This window comes from Melopsittacus undulatus, chromosome 4, assembly GCF_012275295.1.
Source record: "Melopsittacus undulatus isolate bMelUnd1 chromosome 4, bMelUnd1.mat.Z, whole genome shotgun sequence".
Lineage (NCBI taxonomy): Eukaryota > Metazoa > Chordata > Aves > Psittaciformes > Psittaculidae > Melopsittacus > Melopsittacus undulatus.
The window spans coordinates 85,106,668-85,123,403 of record NC_047530.1 but is presented as its reverse complement, the minus strand read 5'-3'; the positions used below and the strand labels follow the sequence as shown (position 1 = coordinate 85,123,403).

At 43.4% G+C, this 16,736-nt stretch overlaps 1 protein-coding gene and 1 long non-coding RNA gene across 4 annotated transcripts in view; one reads left to right on the top strand and one right to left on the bottom strand.

Annotated features, from left to right (window-relative positions):
- Positions 1-16,736, top strand: part of GLI2 (GLI family zinc finger 2) — a 197,389-nt gene that overhangs the window by 161,472 nt on the left and 19,181 nt on the right. For all 3 annotated transcript variants that reach the window (XM_005153809.4, XM_031053149.2, XM_031053150.2), the window contains 4 exons: positions 6,373-6,574; positions 8,912-9,125; positions 10,708-10,821; positions 14,224-14,355. In XM_005153809.4, coding sequence (XP_005153866.2) covers positions 6,373-6,574; positions 8,912-9,125; positions 10,708-10,821; positions 14,224-14,355 — 662 coding nt within the window. The remainder of the gene's footprint in view (positions 1-6,372; positions 6,575-8,911; positions 9,126-10,707; positions 10,822-14,223; positions 14,356-16,736) is intronic.
- LOC115947254 (uncharacterized) lies at positions 1,689-6,669 on the bottom strand. The gene is made up of 3 exons (XR_004081202.2): positions 6,439-6,669; positions 3,497-3,609; positions 1,689-2,443 (listed from the first exon to the last, which is right to left on the bottom strand). It is a non-coding gene; the product is annotated as an uncharacterized lncRNA (long non-coding RNA).

Below are 16,736 nucleotides of genomic sequence, written 5' to 3'. Positions count from 1 at the left end.
TTTGTTTTCTTTGTCCCAGCACAGAATGGAAACATGCTGAAATCTCAGAAAAGGCTCAGAGAATGAGAAACAATTTCTCATCCATTTCTAGCCAGCAACACTGTTTTCTTCCCCAGAAAAATATGTGCAGAAGAGAGAAAAGGTCCCAGAGCATCCCATAAGTGCTCTGACTGGAATTCTGCTGCACTCTGGTTTCTAAAGAATTCAATTTACATATGCAAGTTGGGTCATCTAAACAGTTACCTTGTGGATTGGGAGTAGAAGAATGCAGCCTTGTCTTTCAGCAAGGATTTGAGGGAAGCATTACTATTCCTTGAACTGCAAAGTTGATAGGCCCAGGGAGGGAAAAAAGAAGGGTCCCAGGACAACATCTGGTGCCAGTACAAATGTCCAGCATCTGCTGCAGTCTAAGTAAGATGTGTGTTGCTGCTGCAGAAGTGGAGAGGGGAGTAAGGAACTGGTTATGTGAAGAGTGTTAGCAGTTTATTGCTGCTGCTTATTGATTAAGGGATCACTGTGTGGTTTTATGCTGCCCTTGCATTTAATCTGATGACTGGAGGAGGGGGATATTTCTGTATGCTTTGAGTGGAGTTTTCCTGGTGAGTTGTCAGGAAGAGGGGCCATTTTGATAACAGTATATTTATTCCAGGGCCTTGCTAGGGGATCCAGGGTTCTTTCTAGAGGATCTTTCAGGGAGAAGGAGGGGGCGAGCCATCTGCTGCCCACGTGCCTTACAGGCTTGGCCTTTGGAAGCAATTTCCCCTGATGTCCTTCTGCAGTCAAGATGATGACAACATACTTGTCCATAAAGAGATGACTGAGATTTCCTTGCCCTGAAGGAGCCTTGAAGGAACTCCCACTGAGTGCCTGCCATTTCCTTTCAGGAGGGCTTTGCTGCCACTGTTTCTAGTGTGATGCAAGGTCTGAAATTTTCCTGCAGGAAAACCACCTCTTGTAATGTCCCTCTGATGGCCCATGGCCGTGGTGAGTGGTCAGAGTAGGAGCCTCTGCTCCTGCCTTCCACATGAGCCAAATCTGATCCCATTCTTTGGCACAATAGCACTAGAATGTCCGCTGGAGTCAGACCACAGGCTCCACATGTGTAAAAGCTGACCATTTGGCTCATTGCTGGCCTATTGTGGATAAATCTAAATTTGGGAAGAAAATCCCAGTTCCCAAGCAACCCACCGGATGTGACAATTCATAGACACTGTCAGACACTGCCAAGGAAACTTTTATCTTTTTACCAAGAAATCGAGTTTCCCCCCAGCTGTGGGCTGTCTGGAGGACTGTGCAGGGCCATTTGGTAGATGTGGCCAGTGTCACTTGAAAATTCAGTCTTGAATTCTTTCTCATTTAGAAACAGGGTATTTACTCCCCGAGGATAGGAACATCTTTCAGTTGTGAGCTGTGGCTTTTACATTTACCCTGCAAAGATAATGCTGCTATAAGGTCAAGTTTCTTCTACTGAAAAGTTATTCTAGGCAGTTTTAAATAGTGTCTTAAAATATGTGGGTAATATTTATTCTCTGGCATGTAGAGCTGTGCCTGTGATGGTTGGTGTATCTGGGTTCAAACCCTCTAAAAACACTGTAAACTGTATCCAGAGATGACTTTTTGTAAGGAGAGGAAGCAGGGGGAAAGGCTTATGGTAATTTTTTTATTTACATTCATGGACTGCCATCCACAACACTATGACCATGCTCAGAGCTTTGGGTTAACCTTTATTGCACCTTTCCATTCACCAGTTCACATTTCCACTTTAATCTCCTCCTAACACAAAGAGAGATTGGACAGTCTTTTGCCTTAGGCTTTCCTGAGTGTTAATTCAGCCCAAAGGATATTTTTGTTATTGCTTGAGATCTGAAATAGTTTTGATTTCTAAGAAGGTATCTTTAGCCTTTCCAAAAACAAAAAGAAAATTATGTTTCTTCCTTTTGGTGCTAATTTGCTTCATATACTCCAAATAAATAAAACCCAAGCTGTTGCTATGCCCAAAAGCTGAGCGTATAAATGTAGCACCTTTTCCAAGTAGGAAAGAATTAGTTTGAAAATGAAGTCGAGATATCTCAAACTCAGGATATCCCAAACAAGGGTGTTGGTAGGTCAGCTTTTAAATTCCTAATTATTCCATGTACCAAAGCCAAAGGAATCAATGGAAAGCATCTGCTGGCTTTAATAGGTGTTCATTGACGATGAGAGGTAGATGCAGAGCAAATTGGTGCAGGAAGAGCCATCACCTATCCTGGGCATGCGGTATAAGTACTTGGCTGGAAATATTATCGCACACCAGAGGAGGCAACAATACAGTCTCTCTTGGAGTTGTCTGGTTTCATTGTGCAGGCTTTGGCCCATCACTTTTTTCTGGACCTGGTTGAGAATAAGTTTTCCCATCTCTCACTTGTATTCAAGGGGAAGAAATTGAAGGTAAAACAGTCTCCATCTGAGGTAGAAAGGCACAGAGAAATTAATTTTAAAAACTGAAATGCTGGTAGAATAGTGGAATTAATTTTAAAATCATTTCTTAATTTTAAAATAATTTCCCAGTTTTATGTGACTTTCAAAAATTTGATTTTAGGTGTCTGAAAAAAAAATCTTTTAGAATAACAACACAACAGTACCAGGTCTTTTTCTTTCGAGAATGTTGAAGGGGGTACTCCGACAGTTCGGAAAATTCCCCCAGCATATTTCGTAAACATCAAAAAGGTCTTGAAACTAACCCTGTTCATTTTGATAAATCAGCATTTTTGAAGGGGAGATGAGAGAAGGAGTTTTAGAGATAAATCCTCCCGAGGGTCTCTGTCTCTGCATCTGAACAATGGACCCTGCCTTCATTTACTTCTCTGGGCACAGCTGCTACTGAAGAATTCATACGTGGTTTTCCTTTGAAACATCACTGGACCTCAGGCAACAGAAAATTTTGCTTATACATTCAAGTGGCTGTCAGTCAGCCCATACTGAACACCTTGCCTATGTGTACAGCTATAGTAATGCTTATCTTAGCTGCTGTCTGGTATCATTTAATGTTTGTGCTCAGTGCCCTCAGATTAGGAGATTAGGTCAGGCCAATTTTATTATTAAGAATGATCCCTGTGCTACTAATCTGCTTTTGAGTAATAATTTTGAGAAGATTCCCTCTTCCTAAATGCATCAGTGAGCACTTCTCATGGTGAAATTCATTCTCCATTTCTGGGACACTTCCTTTCCCAGGGACCTTGGGTAGGCTGTCACTGAGAAGAGAGGAATTGTTCATCCATGGTATGATTTTAGGTCACAGTTTTCCCTGGAAGCCTGCAAGACCTAAGAAGCTTTTGTGTAAAGCAAGAGCCCGACCTGTTGGATCTGCTATCAAACATTTCATATAACCCACAATATTCGCAAGATCTAAATTAGAGCAGACACTAGCAATACATATTACTGGTTTTGGGCTGGAGAATTCTCCGGCCAGCGTGCAAATTTGACAGCAGAGTTTTATATGGGAAAAAAAATTATGTACCTGTGTGCAGCAGGGAGGGATGCCCACTTTGGTTATGCTAAAACCCATGTGTCTGTTAGACATCAGGACTTCTTCTCTTCACAAATTAATGGGAACCAATGGCTGAACCAGCTCTGTGGACATAAATCACAGGAAGGAACAGCAAGAAATGAGTACAAGGCTTTTCTTTCTATTTAGTAATTTATCAAGGGAAGTGGCACATTAATAAACAGATCTCCCTTGAGGTGTGGGAGTAACAGAGATAAATATGACTGTCAAATCTGGCCTGCTTCCCTCTGTTAGAGGAGGAGGAGACTGTGGGAATGCAAATGCAGAAAACAATATCTGTATCTTTAAAGACGCATATTATTTGTAGGACAGAAACACTGACAACTCAGCTGAGATGGAGCCCCATTGCGCTTGGTGCAATACATACATAATAAAACACAAACCCTATCTAAAGGAACTCATCTAAATAGATGACACTGGGAAACAGAAGCACAGAAAGAAGCAGCAACTTGCTCAAGGAGGTATGGCTGGGTAGGACTAGGGGCAGCACCCAGGCTTTTGTAGGTTGTGGCCCATGTATTGAATCAAAATGTGGATGGGGTGGGGGAGGAAGAAAAAAGTTTAATTAGTTCAAATCAATTATATTAATACTGTAATATATGGTATTAATGTAATAATTTATATATAATATATATTATAGTATAATATATAATATACTGCAGACAGAGCAAGGTTTTGACCCTTATGATCTAGACACAAGCAACCCTTATGTTGCTTGGTCCAGGGCCCTGTCAGGGCTCAGATTTCATGAACCAGATGTGAAGTTTGGGTATGCTCCACTCCAGCCTTTAGGCAGGACCAGCCTTTGCTGAGGGTAGTTTATTTGCTCATTTTCATTTTGCATCCATAGTACCTCTACAAACTGTCTGCTCCTTTTCCAGCTCCCAGGAGAAGTGCCACTCATTATGACAGGATGGGCTGGAGTCTGCCAGCCACAAGAAATAGGAAACTTTGAAACTAGTCCCTCCAAGCCATGGAACAGCTTTAACACTTAGGAGGTGATTTTTTTATAGACCAGTGTGTGCTCTGTCTGTTTTCTACCTGATCCTTGAATCATGTTTTCTAGCATCTGCACACCCCATGAGGCTGCAAAATGTAGCTTTACAAAATACCATAAAAAGAGCACATTCAGTGTATATGTAGCATTCTAATTTTCAAGAGAAATTCCCAATATAGCAGTATTGCAGTAAAAACATTGCAGCTAGCAACTCTTTAAGTTTATTAGGTGTAGGACAAAAGTCATAAGAGTGCATAGTTCAAGTACCAGCTTAGCCTTAGACTTCCAGTGAGACCTTGGGCGAGTCACTCATATTGTGCAACAAGGGACATTATAGGTAATAAAGGGACAGTAGTAGTAAACCCCATCAATAACACAGCACACAGGCATGGTAATGACAGAGCCACTTAGGTACACGGGTGAGTCATGTGGAGACTGGGAGACTGCAACCAAGCCACTGGTCTCAGGGAAATGTTGACACAAACTTCTGCAAGCCACCACAAATCAAGGAGCTATGTGGTCACACTGGCAGGGTATATTTTACCTCCTTGTATGTCCCATTCACCCTCTCACATACCAGCACTGTCATCAGGATGGAAAGTTTATGCTCTTGCAAAGTACAAGGCTTATATTTGGTGATACGCAACCAAACTCAGTCCCTCCAACCAACTAGAGTAAAACAGTTTATATTGCCTGTCTGGGCAAGGTACTGTTTTATTCACCATGTTTAATAAGATAAACTCACAGCAAGCTTTCTGGAGGGACTGCTGTTGGAAAAGCCAGGTAGCAACACAGTGTTGTGCTCATCAAGGAAAGGAGCTGGAGCAGCTGAGCCCTCCTGCACCCCAGAGTGGCTGATGGGGCTTACCAGCCAGCCCCATGGCTGAGTGGTGTATTTTACCCTTAAAAATATATAAAAAAAAATAGACAACCTAAATGCTGCTTTCATTGCTTTGGAGAGATGAGACATTCCAAACAGGGCTAGAGCTCAGGCAGGCTTTGGATCTGGTACCCTGGTATCAGGGAATGTTGTGATATGACTCATCCCCACCTCCTGTCCATGCCACCCCAGAGATTTGCAGGTGGGTCAGGCCTGGGCAAAGTTTCCTCTGAATGAAGTAATTTGTTCCAGTTAGCAGTGCTGAAATGCTGGGGGAGGCCACATTTGTACAGTAGTAACTTGCCACGGGACAGGGTTGGAAATGACTTCATGCCCGAATGATTGACAATTGCTAATAGGGTCCAGGCACTGGCACATCCCCTTGGGGGGAGGGGGGGAGAGCTTGAACTTTGTGCCTGAGCTGCCAAATTGGTTTTCTTAAAACTCTTCATTTACTTTCGGGGCTCTTGGAGCCTCGCCTCATTCATTAATTGGATGGTCAGCATTGTGCTTGTGTTCATTTGGTTTCCGCTCCCTCCACACACAAACACATACACCAAGGGTCATCCCACCTCTGACGTTAGGCTCTTCTGGCCCGCTGCTTCTGCCACAGAGTCAACAGAGATGGCTGCCCTCATGGAAACCTTGTGGGGCCTTTTCCCTTTTAATTTTAAGTTAATTTAGTGACAGTGAAAGGGGGTGATGGACAGGCTTCTGTTTATCCCTCAAGGAGGGAGAAGCAAGCAGGCATTCACAGTGCTGCCTGACTTCTTGTCATTCAGAACCCAGCAGAGAGGAAACCTCCCATCAAATTGCAGCTGGTCCCTGCACTGCTCCTGGCTCCTGAACATCCCACAGCAGTCACGAATGCAGCAGGTCTCAGTGCCTCCCACCCCCCTGCAGGAAGAGAGCAGCCTGCTGCTTTTTTTGACAAAGTCTCTCTTTCCACAGTCTCCCGGTTTTCCAGCCCACGGGTGACTCCGAGGTTAAGCCGAAAACGAGCGCTGTCTATCTCACCACTGTCTGATGCCAGCATTGATCTCCAGACGATGATCAGGACCTCCCCAAACTCTCTCGTGGCGTATATCAACAACTCCAGAAGCAGTTCAGCGGCAAGTGGCTCCTATGGTCATTTATCTGCCGGTACAATCAGGTAAAGCTCTGGGACCAGCTCCGTTCGGACACATAACCATCCTCCTAAGGTGCAGTGGTCCTCCAGCAAGGGAGGCCTCTTCCTCACAGCCTTTGCTTTTGTGCACTGGGGCTGTGTAATGTATTAAATCAAAGTCCCCATCTGGTTTTGCATGTGGAAGGGTACTTTGTGGCATATGTGTGTGTGTGGGGGGGGGGGGGGGGGGTTGCTCTATTGGGATTATTGGTTAACGTGTTTCCAGTAATTGCAGTATGGTCATGCCTCCCTGCAAGCAGAAACAGAGAGTAAATTCATCTAACAAAATTCTCATTGTGAGCAGTTAGACTGGTTAAGAAATCCTCTGATTTAAGAGATTGTCCCAAAGTATTCTCCAAATTATTGGTCCACATTCTTAAAAAAATGTTGTCTGGGTGGATTGAAGAGCCTAATTCTAAAACCATATTTCAAATAAATCTAAGCCCTTGAGTAAAGTTTTGTTCAAATCTTAATTAAAAAGCACTTACACTAGGCAGCTCATTGTTGCCAATTCCTGCCATGATTGCTTCACCCAAGTTTCACAATGTTATTATTCTTTTTATTACTTCACGGTTAAAAATGTTAGATCTAATTAACACTGATATTGCAAAGCAAGGCTTTATAAAGATCATACACTCCTAAAATTTGTGGGAAAAAAAAGAGATATTGTCATTAGTAACTGTAACATTCATTCTCTAAGTTACTTATCCAGCAGCATCATTTAGAAATTGACTGTGAAATCAAGCGTAATTCTAACTTAAACAAATTGCAACTCCTTGCCTGGTAATTGTATTTTTCTAGTCTTTTCACTTGTCATTAACCGAGCATACCTATAGCATCTCATAATCAGATTTTAAGCTTTTCAGGGTAGCATCAGGTATTTTTAACAAATCAGTAGGAGTTTGATCCAATGTTCATTTGCTGGCCTCTGAGGGAATAATCAAGTAATACTAAAGAATTTTTAACTCTTCTCAGTGTTCTAAAGGTATATCTTGAATGTCAGAAGTTGTAAAATGGGTTATATGTAGAACAGGAGAACTGTCAGCAATTTAGGGTGAAAAGACTTTTTTGTTATTATTTTAACAGCATCTTAGTGGCAGGAATTAAATACTTTGTCACCTGCTCAGACCCAGATCTTAGTGGCACTTCAGAAAGTCATTTTTAGACTTTGCTGTAACATAACAATTCTGTCCACCAGCCTGTTATCACACCTCATTTGCTGCAGTGCATTTTTAACCCCAAGAGTTCTTTTAACACTGTAGTGATTTTTGCCCTTTATTCTTTTGGTCAAGTTGTCATTAACTGGTTTGGAACAGACATACTAATTGTGTGATCACAAGCAATAAGTATTTTCCCTAAAGCAAAATTGGAAATGAAGCATGTTGCTAATTATGGTCCCATTTTCTGAGCACTCACACCGAGGGCAATGTTAGTGATGTGAGACAAAATACTGTTGAAGGTAAAGGCTCAGGGTGCCCACCTCTTAAAGGTGGTAAATATACAATTTTTGGCCTGTTAGTGGTTTGTGTATTACGTGCCTAGCATACAGGGAACAGAGCATCTCCCATGCTTCTCCATCTCTGCCAAGGGGGTTCACTCCTGGAAGTGAACCCCTTCTTTTCAAAAGCAGAGTCTCATTTTTAATGCTGTTGACCTCTGCATCCTGGCTCAGACATGTTGCTCTCAGTTAGCTCCCAAGCAACCAGGAGCTGCTGGTGTGTCTGGTCACTGCTGACCTAGATTAGAGATGAACCAGTGGCCTACATATGAAGGGTGACATACTTCAGCGGTCCCCTGAGCCAGCACTCCCCTCACCTGAATGCAGAATAAGTTGTGTGGGTTTGGACTATGTTAAATGAATAGTTATTCATCCCTGCTGTGATCTGTGCCAGGTGAGCCAGGTGATGCTGGTTTTTTATATCCAGGGTAGCATAACCCTAAGGTTGTGAATCTGCAGAATAGGTCTGCCTGGGAAAACCTGGAAGCCTTGGAGGTTGCAAAGCCAGATATGTCCAAGTCCCACCTCTTCTGCACTCACTGCCAAGGGCTTTGGCTGTTTTTAAATATAGGAAACAAATTACAATCAGCCTGATACATGGGTCAAAATGATTCAGCAGTTAACTGAGGCACACATAGCATAAATCCTGTATTTACAGTAAAGTACACTGTCAGACTTGTTGTGGCATTGAAGGCACCTAGCTGGGGCATTGCAGCCTGTCTCCTAGGGCCTCCAGGAAGCCAAACTTGAACCAGTTGCTAACTAATGTGATAAATATTGTTTAAAATAATTCCTCATCATTTTTCCTCCTCCCATTGCTGCAGCCCGGCATTCAGCTTCCCCCACCCCATTAACCCCGTGACATACCAGCAGATCCTGACCCAGCAGAGAGGCCTGAGCTCAGCCTTTGGACACACTCCTCCCTTGATCCAGCCGTCCCCAACCTTCGCCCCACGGCAGCACATGGCAGTCATCTCCATCAACCCACCACCTGCACAGATCAGCAGCAACAGCAACTGCATCTCTGACTCCAGCCAGGTAAGGACATCTGGCTCTCTCTTTGAATGGCACACAGAGAAATGTTCTCTGCGGGATGAGCACTGCCCTTCACGGTGGCTGTGGGAGTTCTGCCCACTCTCTTTTTACTCATGCTCTCCCTTTGCATTGCTATTTCTTCTTCCTGGCAAAGTTTCTGGACTAGTCACAGCCAAGTTTTGCACCAGCCTCCATTCCTTGCACATACATGTACCTACCCATGCAGGAAATAAAAGCCTTGATTCATTAAAGCATTATACATGGTATGTATGGTCATCTCAGGCAGCAAATCTTCTTAAATATGTATGTTGTGTGCTATTGAAATCAAGGGATATTGGCACACTCTGGAGTGCTTTGCCAGATAAGCACCTGAGCCCTGTAAACCAAGATTCATCAGTTGCTTCATCAATCCTTCCTTCCTTTTTTCTACTGATGTGAACCACATTCCACACCTTATTCCCTTCCTCTTTAACAAAGTACATCACCTAGGATGTCTAGCCTTTTCATCTGTCTTTCTATCTTCTTCAGTATCTTCTCTGTTGGGGTATCCCTGCTGTTGGGTTTTACTGTTAAGGTTTGCAAAACCAGGAGCCAGCTTTTGAAAACTAGGAATGCCATGATGTGTACAAAATCCCACACCCCAAAGGTGTCCTGAGAATTAGATATGAGTTCACACATGCATGTATGCACAAGCCCTTTACATGCACAGGGCTAGTGAAAAAGTCTAGCACATTTTTAATCATGTTTCTTTCCCATTTTCATTCCTTGGAAGTTTGAATTGGAATTGCTTTTCTCCCCAAAGATTTATTTCACTTCATTTCACACCCATTTCAAATCGCTGTTTAAGTTGTATCATACTGAACTTTTCAGATTGGTTTATTGTTTTAGGGTTTCTCATGGCTGCTGTGCTGCAAACTCTGTTTGTTATTAAAGGTTATTTGATTGATTGGCTTTGTTTTCTTCTTACAAACTGGCTACCAAAATAATGTGGCTGGCAGGAGTTATGCCTCTGTTTAATAACTTGCAGGACCAATCTTGAGTAATTAGCAAGAGTGTATTTAAAATGTTAATGTTCCAATTTTATGCACATACAATGAGATGTTTTTTTCTTCTGAAGCTGTTCTAATTTTTTAAAAGCTTAGCAAAATATATCACATTGCCTTTCATGCACCCAGCAGGCCGGAGCCCTCGCACAGAACCAGAGCTCCTCTCTTCCCCCAGGAATTCATTTTCTCAGCAAATCATTTCATAGTGTTGAGAAATAAAACCATGGCTTTGGTGGAGGTTTCATAAGGTTTTGATGGCTTTGACAGGGACTGGATTGTTCTGAAACGGAGCAGCAGCAGTGAGATCAAGCTGATGCTGCCCTTGACTCTTCCCTATTTTCCATCCCTGCCTTGCACAAACCCACACAGCTAATTTTCATGTGAAACCTGGGCCAGCAGGCCAGTACTCTGTTGTCCCCAGCCACTCCTGAGGTTCAACGTTGACTGATTTTTAAGTTAATATTTAATGAGGAGGTGGGCTGCAGTCTGTCTCTCATCCAAAACCCTGATGCCATATCTTGCCTGGTTTTCTTTCCTAGAGCAAGCAGAGCAGTGAGTCAGCCGTGAGCAGCACAGTCAATCCAGTAATTAACAAGCGCAGCAAAGTCAAGACTGAAGTTGAGGGCTTGCCTCCAGCATCCCCAACCACACAGGTAATCTTCCCGGTGCGAGATATGTTGTGGGGCTGAAGCTATGAGCTGCTGGGTCTTGTTGTCTTTGGGAATGATACTCTTGACACTTTTTGCTGCATGTGGGAGCAAGGTATCGAAGTCTGCCAGGCAGGTGGGGTGTCTCACGGAGTATAGGCCCAGCAAAGTACAGGGCAGAGCTACAGTGACTGAATGAAGCATTCAGTGGGTGCTTGGGATTCAGCTTGCTGTTGCTGTGCTCAGATAGAAAAAAAGAGAGAGAAAATATTTCAAGCGTGTTAGTTTAAAAATGATGTCCGAGGTTACTGTGCTGCAAAGCAAGCAGCATTAGTGTCTCTGAGCAAACATAGATTATGAGGGAATCTTGCATGTAGGTAGAAAGCTTGCAAAAAATGGCACAGCCTCTTGATTCAACCAGGAACTGCTCCTAGAAACATCCTTTACACTGGTGACACAACATTTGACACCAAGAAGGGCCCAAAGGCCTTTGCTTTCTTTGCGGAGCTCTGTGATTGCAAACTGCTTAATGGCTGACAGTATCCATCTGACTGTCCTTTATCACAACTGTAAACTATCAGGAGTGCTCTGGGCACTTCATTTTCATGAAATATTAGGCTGTGTTATTGTCAAGTGAATGGAAGAGTTGATGACAAATTTCTCCTTCTGCCCTGGTTCAGGAGCAGGTCTCAGCATGATGCATGGGGACAGCAACGTGTGTAGTCATCAGGGGCCCGGTAAAATTGATGAAGATAGCATATCAGGGAAAGATAAACATGCTGTAGTCAGCATGATTAGGGCAAAGAGGCACCTCTCTGGAGCTTTGAGTTTAAGAGTGCACCTACATGCTGCTGCAAAAATGCATGCCCTGAAAAACAATCTGGCTATCACCCAGGCTAATAGGGCTACAGGTTTATTTCTTGCAGCAAATTAAAAAAGATTTGAAAGCCATCACCTGCTTTCCCAACATCTATAGCAGAGGAGCCATGGGACAGACAGCTGCTTCCTCAAGGGCTGTCATCCTCTGTTCTCACTGTAATGTGAAAAGGTGTGCACCCAACCTCAGGGAGTGCTTTGGTAACATCAGCCTGGCCCACCCCTGCAGCCTTGCTCCAGAGTTTCATCCACTGGGTCAAATGTGAAATAAGTGCTGAAAGAAGGGGGGGAGTAGTTTAAAACGGTACAAAGAGGTTTAATTAGAATAGCAAGGCAAAATTAAGAGAAGAATGTAGTCTAATAGTTCCTAACAAGAAGGTGTATGAAGTGATACCTCAAGGGACACGTAGACTTCATGTCTTGCAGCATTTCAGTATCGACCGGGAAATTACTGGAAAGCACCTTATGAGAGACAGCCTGTTCTTGGCAAGAAGAACAGGTTAAAAGACTGAACGCAGTGGGTGTCTCCTCTTCAGTTGGTCTAAGCAACAGCAACTTGTTAAATTTGGGGATTCCTGTTCTGCAGGAGACTGTGCTGAAAAGTTGAGTTATAGTCAGTTAATTATTGACTGATACATTTTTTGCAGAGTATAAAGCTCATCCATTCACAAAAAAGCATTCATGTGTGTATTTTGTTTTGGAAACACTGTACTGGAAACGCCTCATGTGAGTTATGGTTTGGGTGTTTAAAATCCTTGGCCAAACTGTATCTCCCATGATGGCTTGTACTATAAAAAAAACAATCCAGACAAGGTTTGTGAAACACAGTGGAGCACCAGCCATGAGAGACCTGAGTTAGTGTACCCTTGTGATACCACTATAGCTCCAGTACAGATTCAGATTGATGTTCAGCTTGACAAAAATGAAACTATGTAATCCTCTTCAATAAATTAAAATTGTTTAAATATCATTTTTCCAAAAGAAAATGCAAAAATTTTGACAAAATAAGATTTTTTAGGAGAAAAATTCACTTTTCCAGGGACCACACTTTGCCTGTAGAGAAGCAGTCCAACAAAAATAATGTTCAAATAATGTTCACAGCTCAACCAAATAGGAGTTGCAGGGAGAAAAAATCCAACCTGCTCTTTGAACTTTCTCAGACTGATGCTCTGGGCTGAGATACAGTTTGAATCTCCAGAAATCTTTCTGTAAATTACTACAGTTTCCTGTCCCAAGAGCCACCTTACAATATTCTTTTAAGAAATTAGGAGCTAATTAAAGCAAGTCTCTTTGTCTCCATATTTTAAATAGTGAATTGAAAAGTCACAGCTGGCATGTATGTCAAGAGCTATTTAATGAAAATTGTTGAACTCTTGTACAGTACCTCTCACTTCCCAAGTCATATAGTGCCATTAAGTCATTAAGTCATGGCAGCTCCTCAGTAGGCATTACAAAGGTGTTGTTAGGGAAGGAGATGGCAACCAGATAGGCCTGTTTGGGCAGGTCAGAAGCAGTCTGAAGCAGATCTGCTGTGTCTATACACTTACAGGGCCAACAGATCATGAGGAACAGTGTCTGATATGGTCAGTAACATCCTGGAGGCAGGATGCTCTGTGCTAGGCAGTAGTAGTAATTGGGAGGAAAAGGACTGAAGGGGTCAAAACCTGCTGGGTTTTGTGTTGCTAAATTACTAGGCCAATATTGACTGCTGATTGCGTGACAGTAGTGGAAGTGTCTGATGCATGCAGAACCAACAGTTGTCCTTACCTCTGACTTGTACTAATTATACAGTATGTTATACTACGGTGTAGCTGCCTATGCTTTAATCCTCAGAATAGCCATAAGAAAAGTCTTCAGTGCTTCATTTAGCACTGAGGAGCTGGCTAGACAGAGAAGTTAAGGAAAGAGCTCACAGGATGCCCAGTATTAAAGTAACTCATTTACAAGTCCAGAGCCCCCAGAGCTCTGCTCTTCACTGGGTCTTGCTCAGGCTTCCCAGATTTCCCTGTCTCAGAGAAATGCTTTGAAGGCTCACCACTTTGTCCCTGTGGAGCACTCTGCAGGCATTAAATCTTTGGATAAGAATTAGGTGTAATTTTCTCATCTATTCAGAGATGCAGAAAACAGAATCCCCTCTCCTCAACCCACGTAAAGTGAGTGTGGTAACCATAAGGCTCTGATTGCTCTGTGGTTTCTTCATGCTTATATTTCCCCGCTGCCCCCAGATCAGAAGTTTTGCTTCAGCAAAGAACATAGCCAAAGGTCAAAAGCCTTTCCTGGGACTGCCCACTACCTGGCTGGAGCCAGGCACTGCTGGGACAATGGCCTCAGGGTGTTTCATATCTTGTCCTTAACTCTGATCCATTTCTACCAAAACTCTGTAACTCATTATTTCACAGTAATCGAGGATGTTATGTTGTCACAATGAGCACAGTTTTGTGATCAGTTGATACCTGCCCTGTAATCTATGAGTGATGGAGGAATTCAGATGAAAGAAGTTCACCTTATACAATGCACCATTGTGTGTTGCAGGAGCATCTGACAGACCTGAAAGAAGATCTAGATAAGGATGAATGTAAACAGGAGCCTGAGGTTATTTATGAGACGAACTGTCACTGGGAAGGGTGCACAAAGGAATATGACACTCAAGAGCAGCTCGTCCATGTGAGTAATGGTTGGGAGGAAACCCCAGTGATAAATTTGGGTTTCTGTGCACTTGTCCTCATTTTTTATCACTAGCTGCTGTACAGCCAGAGCTCACTCTGGGAGCTACTAAAGGTGCAAATCAGAGACACGGTGTGTAAACACTGCCAAAGCAGGTCACTGCTCCCAAGTTTAGCTGCAAGAAGCCTTTCATAGATTATTTGATGTGCTCTCTTCTCAGCTGCTGAGGCTGCAGTTTCGGTTTCCCTCGTGCACAAGCCAGTGACAGAAGGCTGTGTGCAGAGGACCTGATCAGAAAATGAGGAAGGGGCCTGAGACCTTCCCTCTTCACTGCTCGTATTTGCTGAGCCTCCTCATGCACCTACACTAGCAATGGGTCAGGGATTGCCCATACTGTCCTCAGTCCTTGTTTAAGCCATGGAAGTCTTTTATGCTGCTGTGACATGAACTGTGGAGCCATATCACTCAGGGGCTGTTAACCCACTCAGCTAATTCCTCCCACACAAATAGAGCATTTCCAGAGTTTGGAGACATGCTTCAGAGTCTGTATCAGGGCACAAAATATAGAAAGTGGGTTGATTTTTTTAAAAATTGGGAAATACGGCTTCTGTAATCACAGAGATGTCCCCAAACCAGTGTCAAAACTTCTCTCTGAAGGATCCCCAGACCAAGTCATTAATCAGATTTTCAGTTCTAATTAATTCCAAGAACCTTTTGTGTGCTCTGCTTCACCTGGGAATCCACCGTTTGGTTTCCTTTGGTTTCTGGGGTCAACAAATCACTCAAACTCTGAGTGAGTGCCTGTGAAATCAGACATGATCTGTGTCTGAGACCCATTGTGCCACCAGCCCAGTACCCTCCCAGTACTCATTTTGGGTCTGTGGTGTAAGCCCCATTTGTTTGAAGCCAGCCCAGAGCTTCTGGGAATTCACCAGCCCCAGCAATGCTGCTGCTTGCAGAAAAATGTTAGAATAAGCAAATTTTGTGACAGGACCTGCTACCTTCTCCTTTCCTTTTAGCCTTTTGCTCCTTGCCTCAGCCGGGCTCCAAGCCTGCTAGGGGCCACCCATGTGCGACTGATGTGTAGCCTTCTTCCTGAGGGCTCGTGTCTGCTCTCACCATTTTTCATACATCTTCATTTTAGTCATGGTTAGACACCACCAAGTAGGCATTAGTCTCCATTTCCCCAAGCTCTGCATATGAACATTATCTTAGCCTAGAGGGACCACATTCTAAATGATAATTTGGGGTTGTGCTCTTCATCCAAGGCTAGTGCCTGCCCACCTCTGCCAGTGGTTCAGTGCAAAAAGTCCTTGAGTATAGACAGATTTGGAAATGGTTTTCAGAGCCAAGTGAGTGATAAGGTGCTTAATAGGTTGCATATTGCATGCCACAGGGCGTTGCTTTTCTGGGGTTAAACCAGAGCAGCCCTGTCAGATGGGCTGTGCTCATACTTGTCCAGCAGTATTTGTGTGTTTTCCTGTCAGACATAAGAAAAACTCTAACTCTGCCCAGATCAAAGTGCAGGGCAGATCCAGGCACCTCAGCACAATTTATTTCCAGAAAAAACCCAAAGAAAAATATTTGAAAGAATGTCTAAGATTTTCCTACATTTGGAAGGTTATAAAAACAGAGGCTTCTGTACTATGGTTACTAGCAACATGGGGTTGTGGATTTGGGATGCCCAAAATATACATGAAAATGAAATACAGATGTCATGGGCCAACTTCTGAGAAGGTGGCATCCCACCATGCATGGAAAAACTAGTTTGTCTGCAGAGCAAAATGCATGGATGTGCAGGGTGCATTCTCCATAAAGAGTGGGCAACACGCTTGTAAGTAAACTGAGTTTCAATGGGGAACAGCAGGAGTGAAGATATATTTTTGCAAGCAGCATAGCTTCTCCCAGCCTCAAAGGTCACACTTAACTTGAGAGAAACCTAAGCAAAGCCCTCCACGCAGGTAGGGATTTGATGGGGTCTATGGAGCCATAGCTGAAGAGTGGTTAAGTTGTGTAACTGCTCCTCCACTGTGTGATGGGAAGTAGATGTTGCCCAGTGAGTTAATTGGTCAGGAGGCGGCAGTCCCCCTCCCATAAATGTGTCTTCCTCTGGCCCAAACAGGACCAAGCAGTGAACCTCTGTACTCCCCAGCTCCTAGCATTGTCCTGCGTAGTCTTGGTTATAAGTCAGACTGACTTTCACACAAACAGAGCCAAGAGAATTATTTCCTAGTCTGGCCTGGATGTGGTTTAGTGTTAGTGTGCCCATGGTTTCCTGGGGAGTTCACCAGATTTCCACCATTTGAGGCTAACATCACACACTAATGTGTTGTAAAACCAGAACTATAGGCAGCTGAGCTCCAAACCCAGCCTCCCCTGAC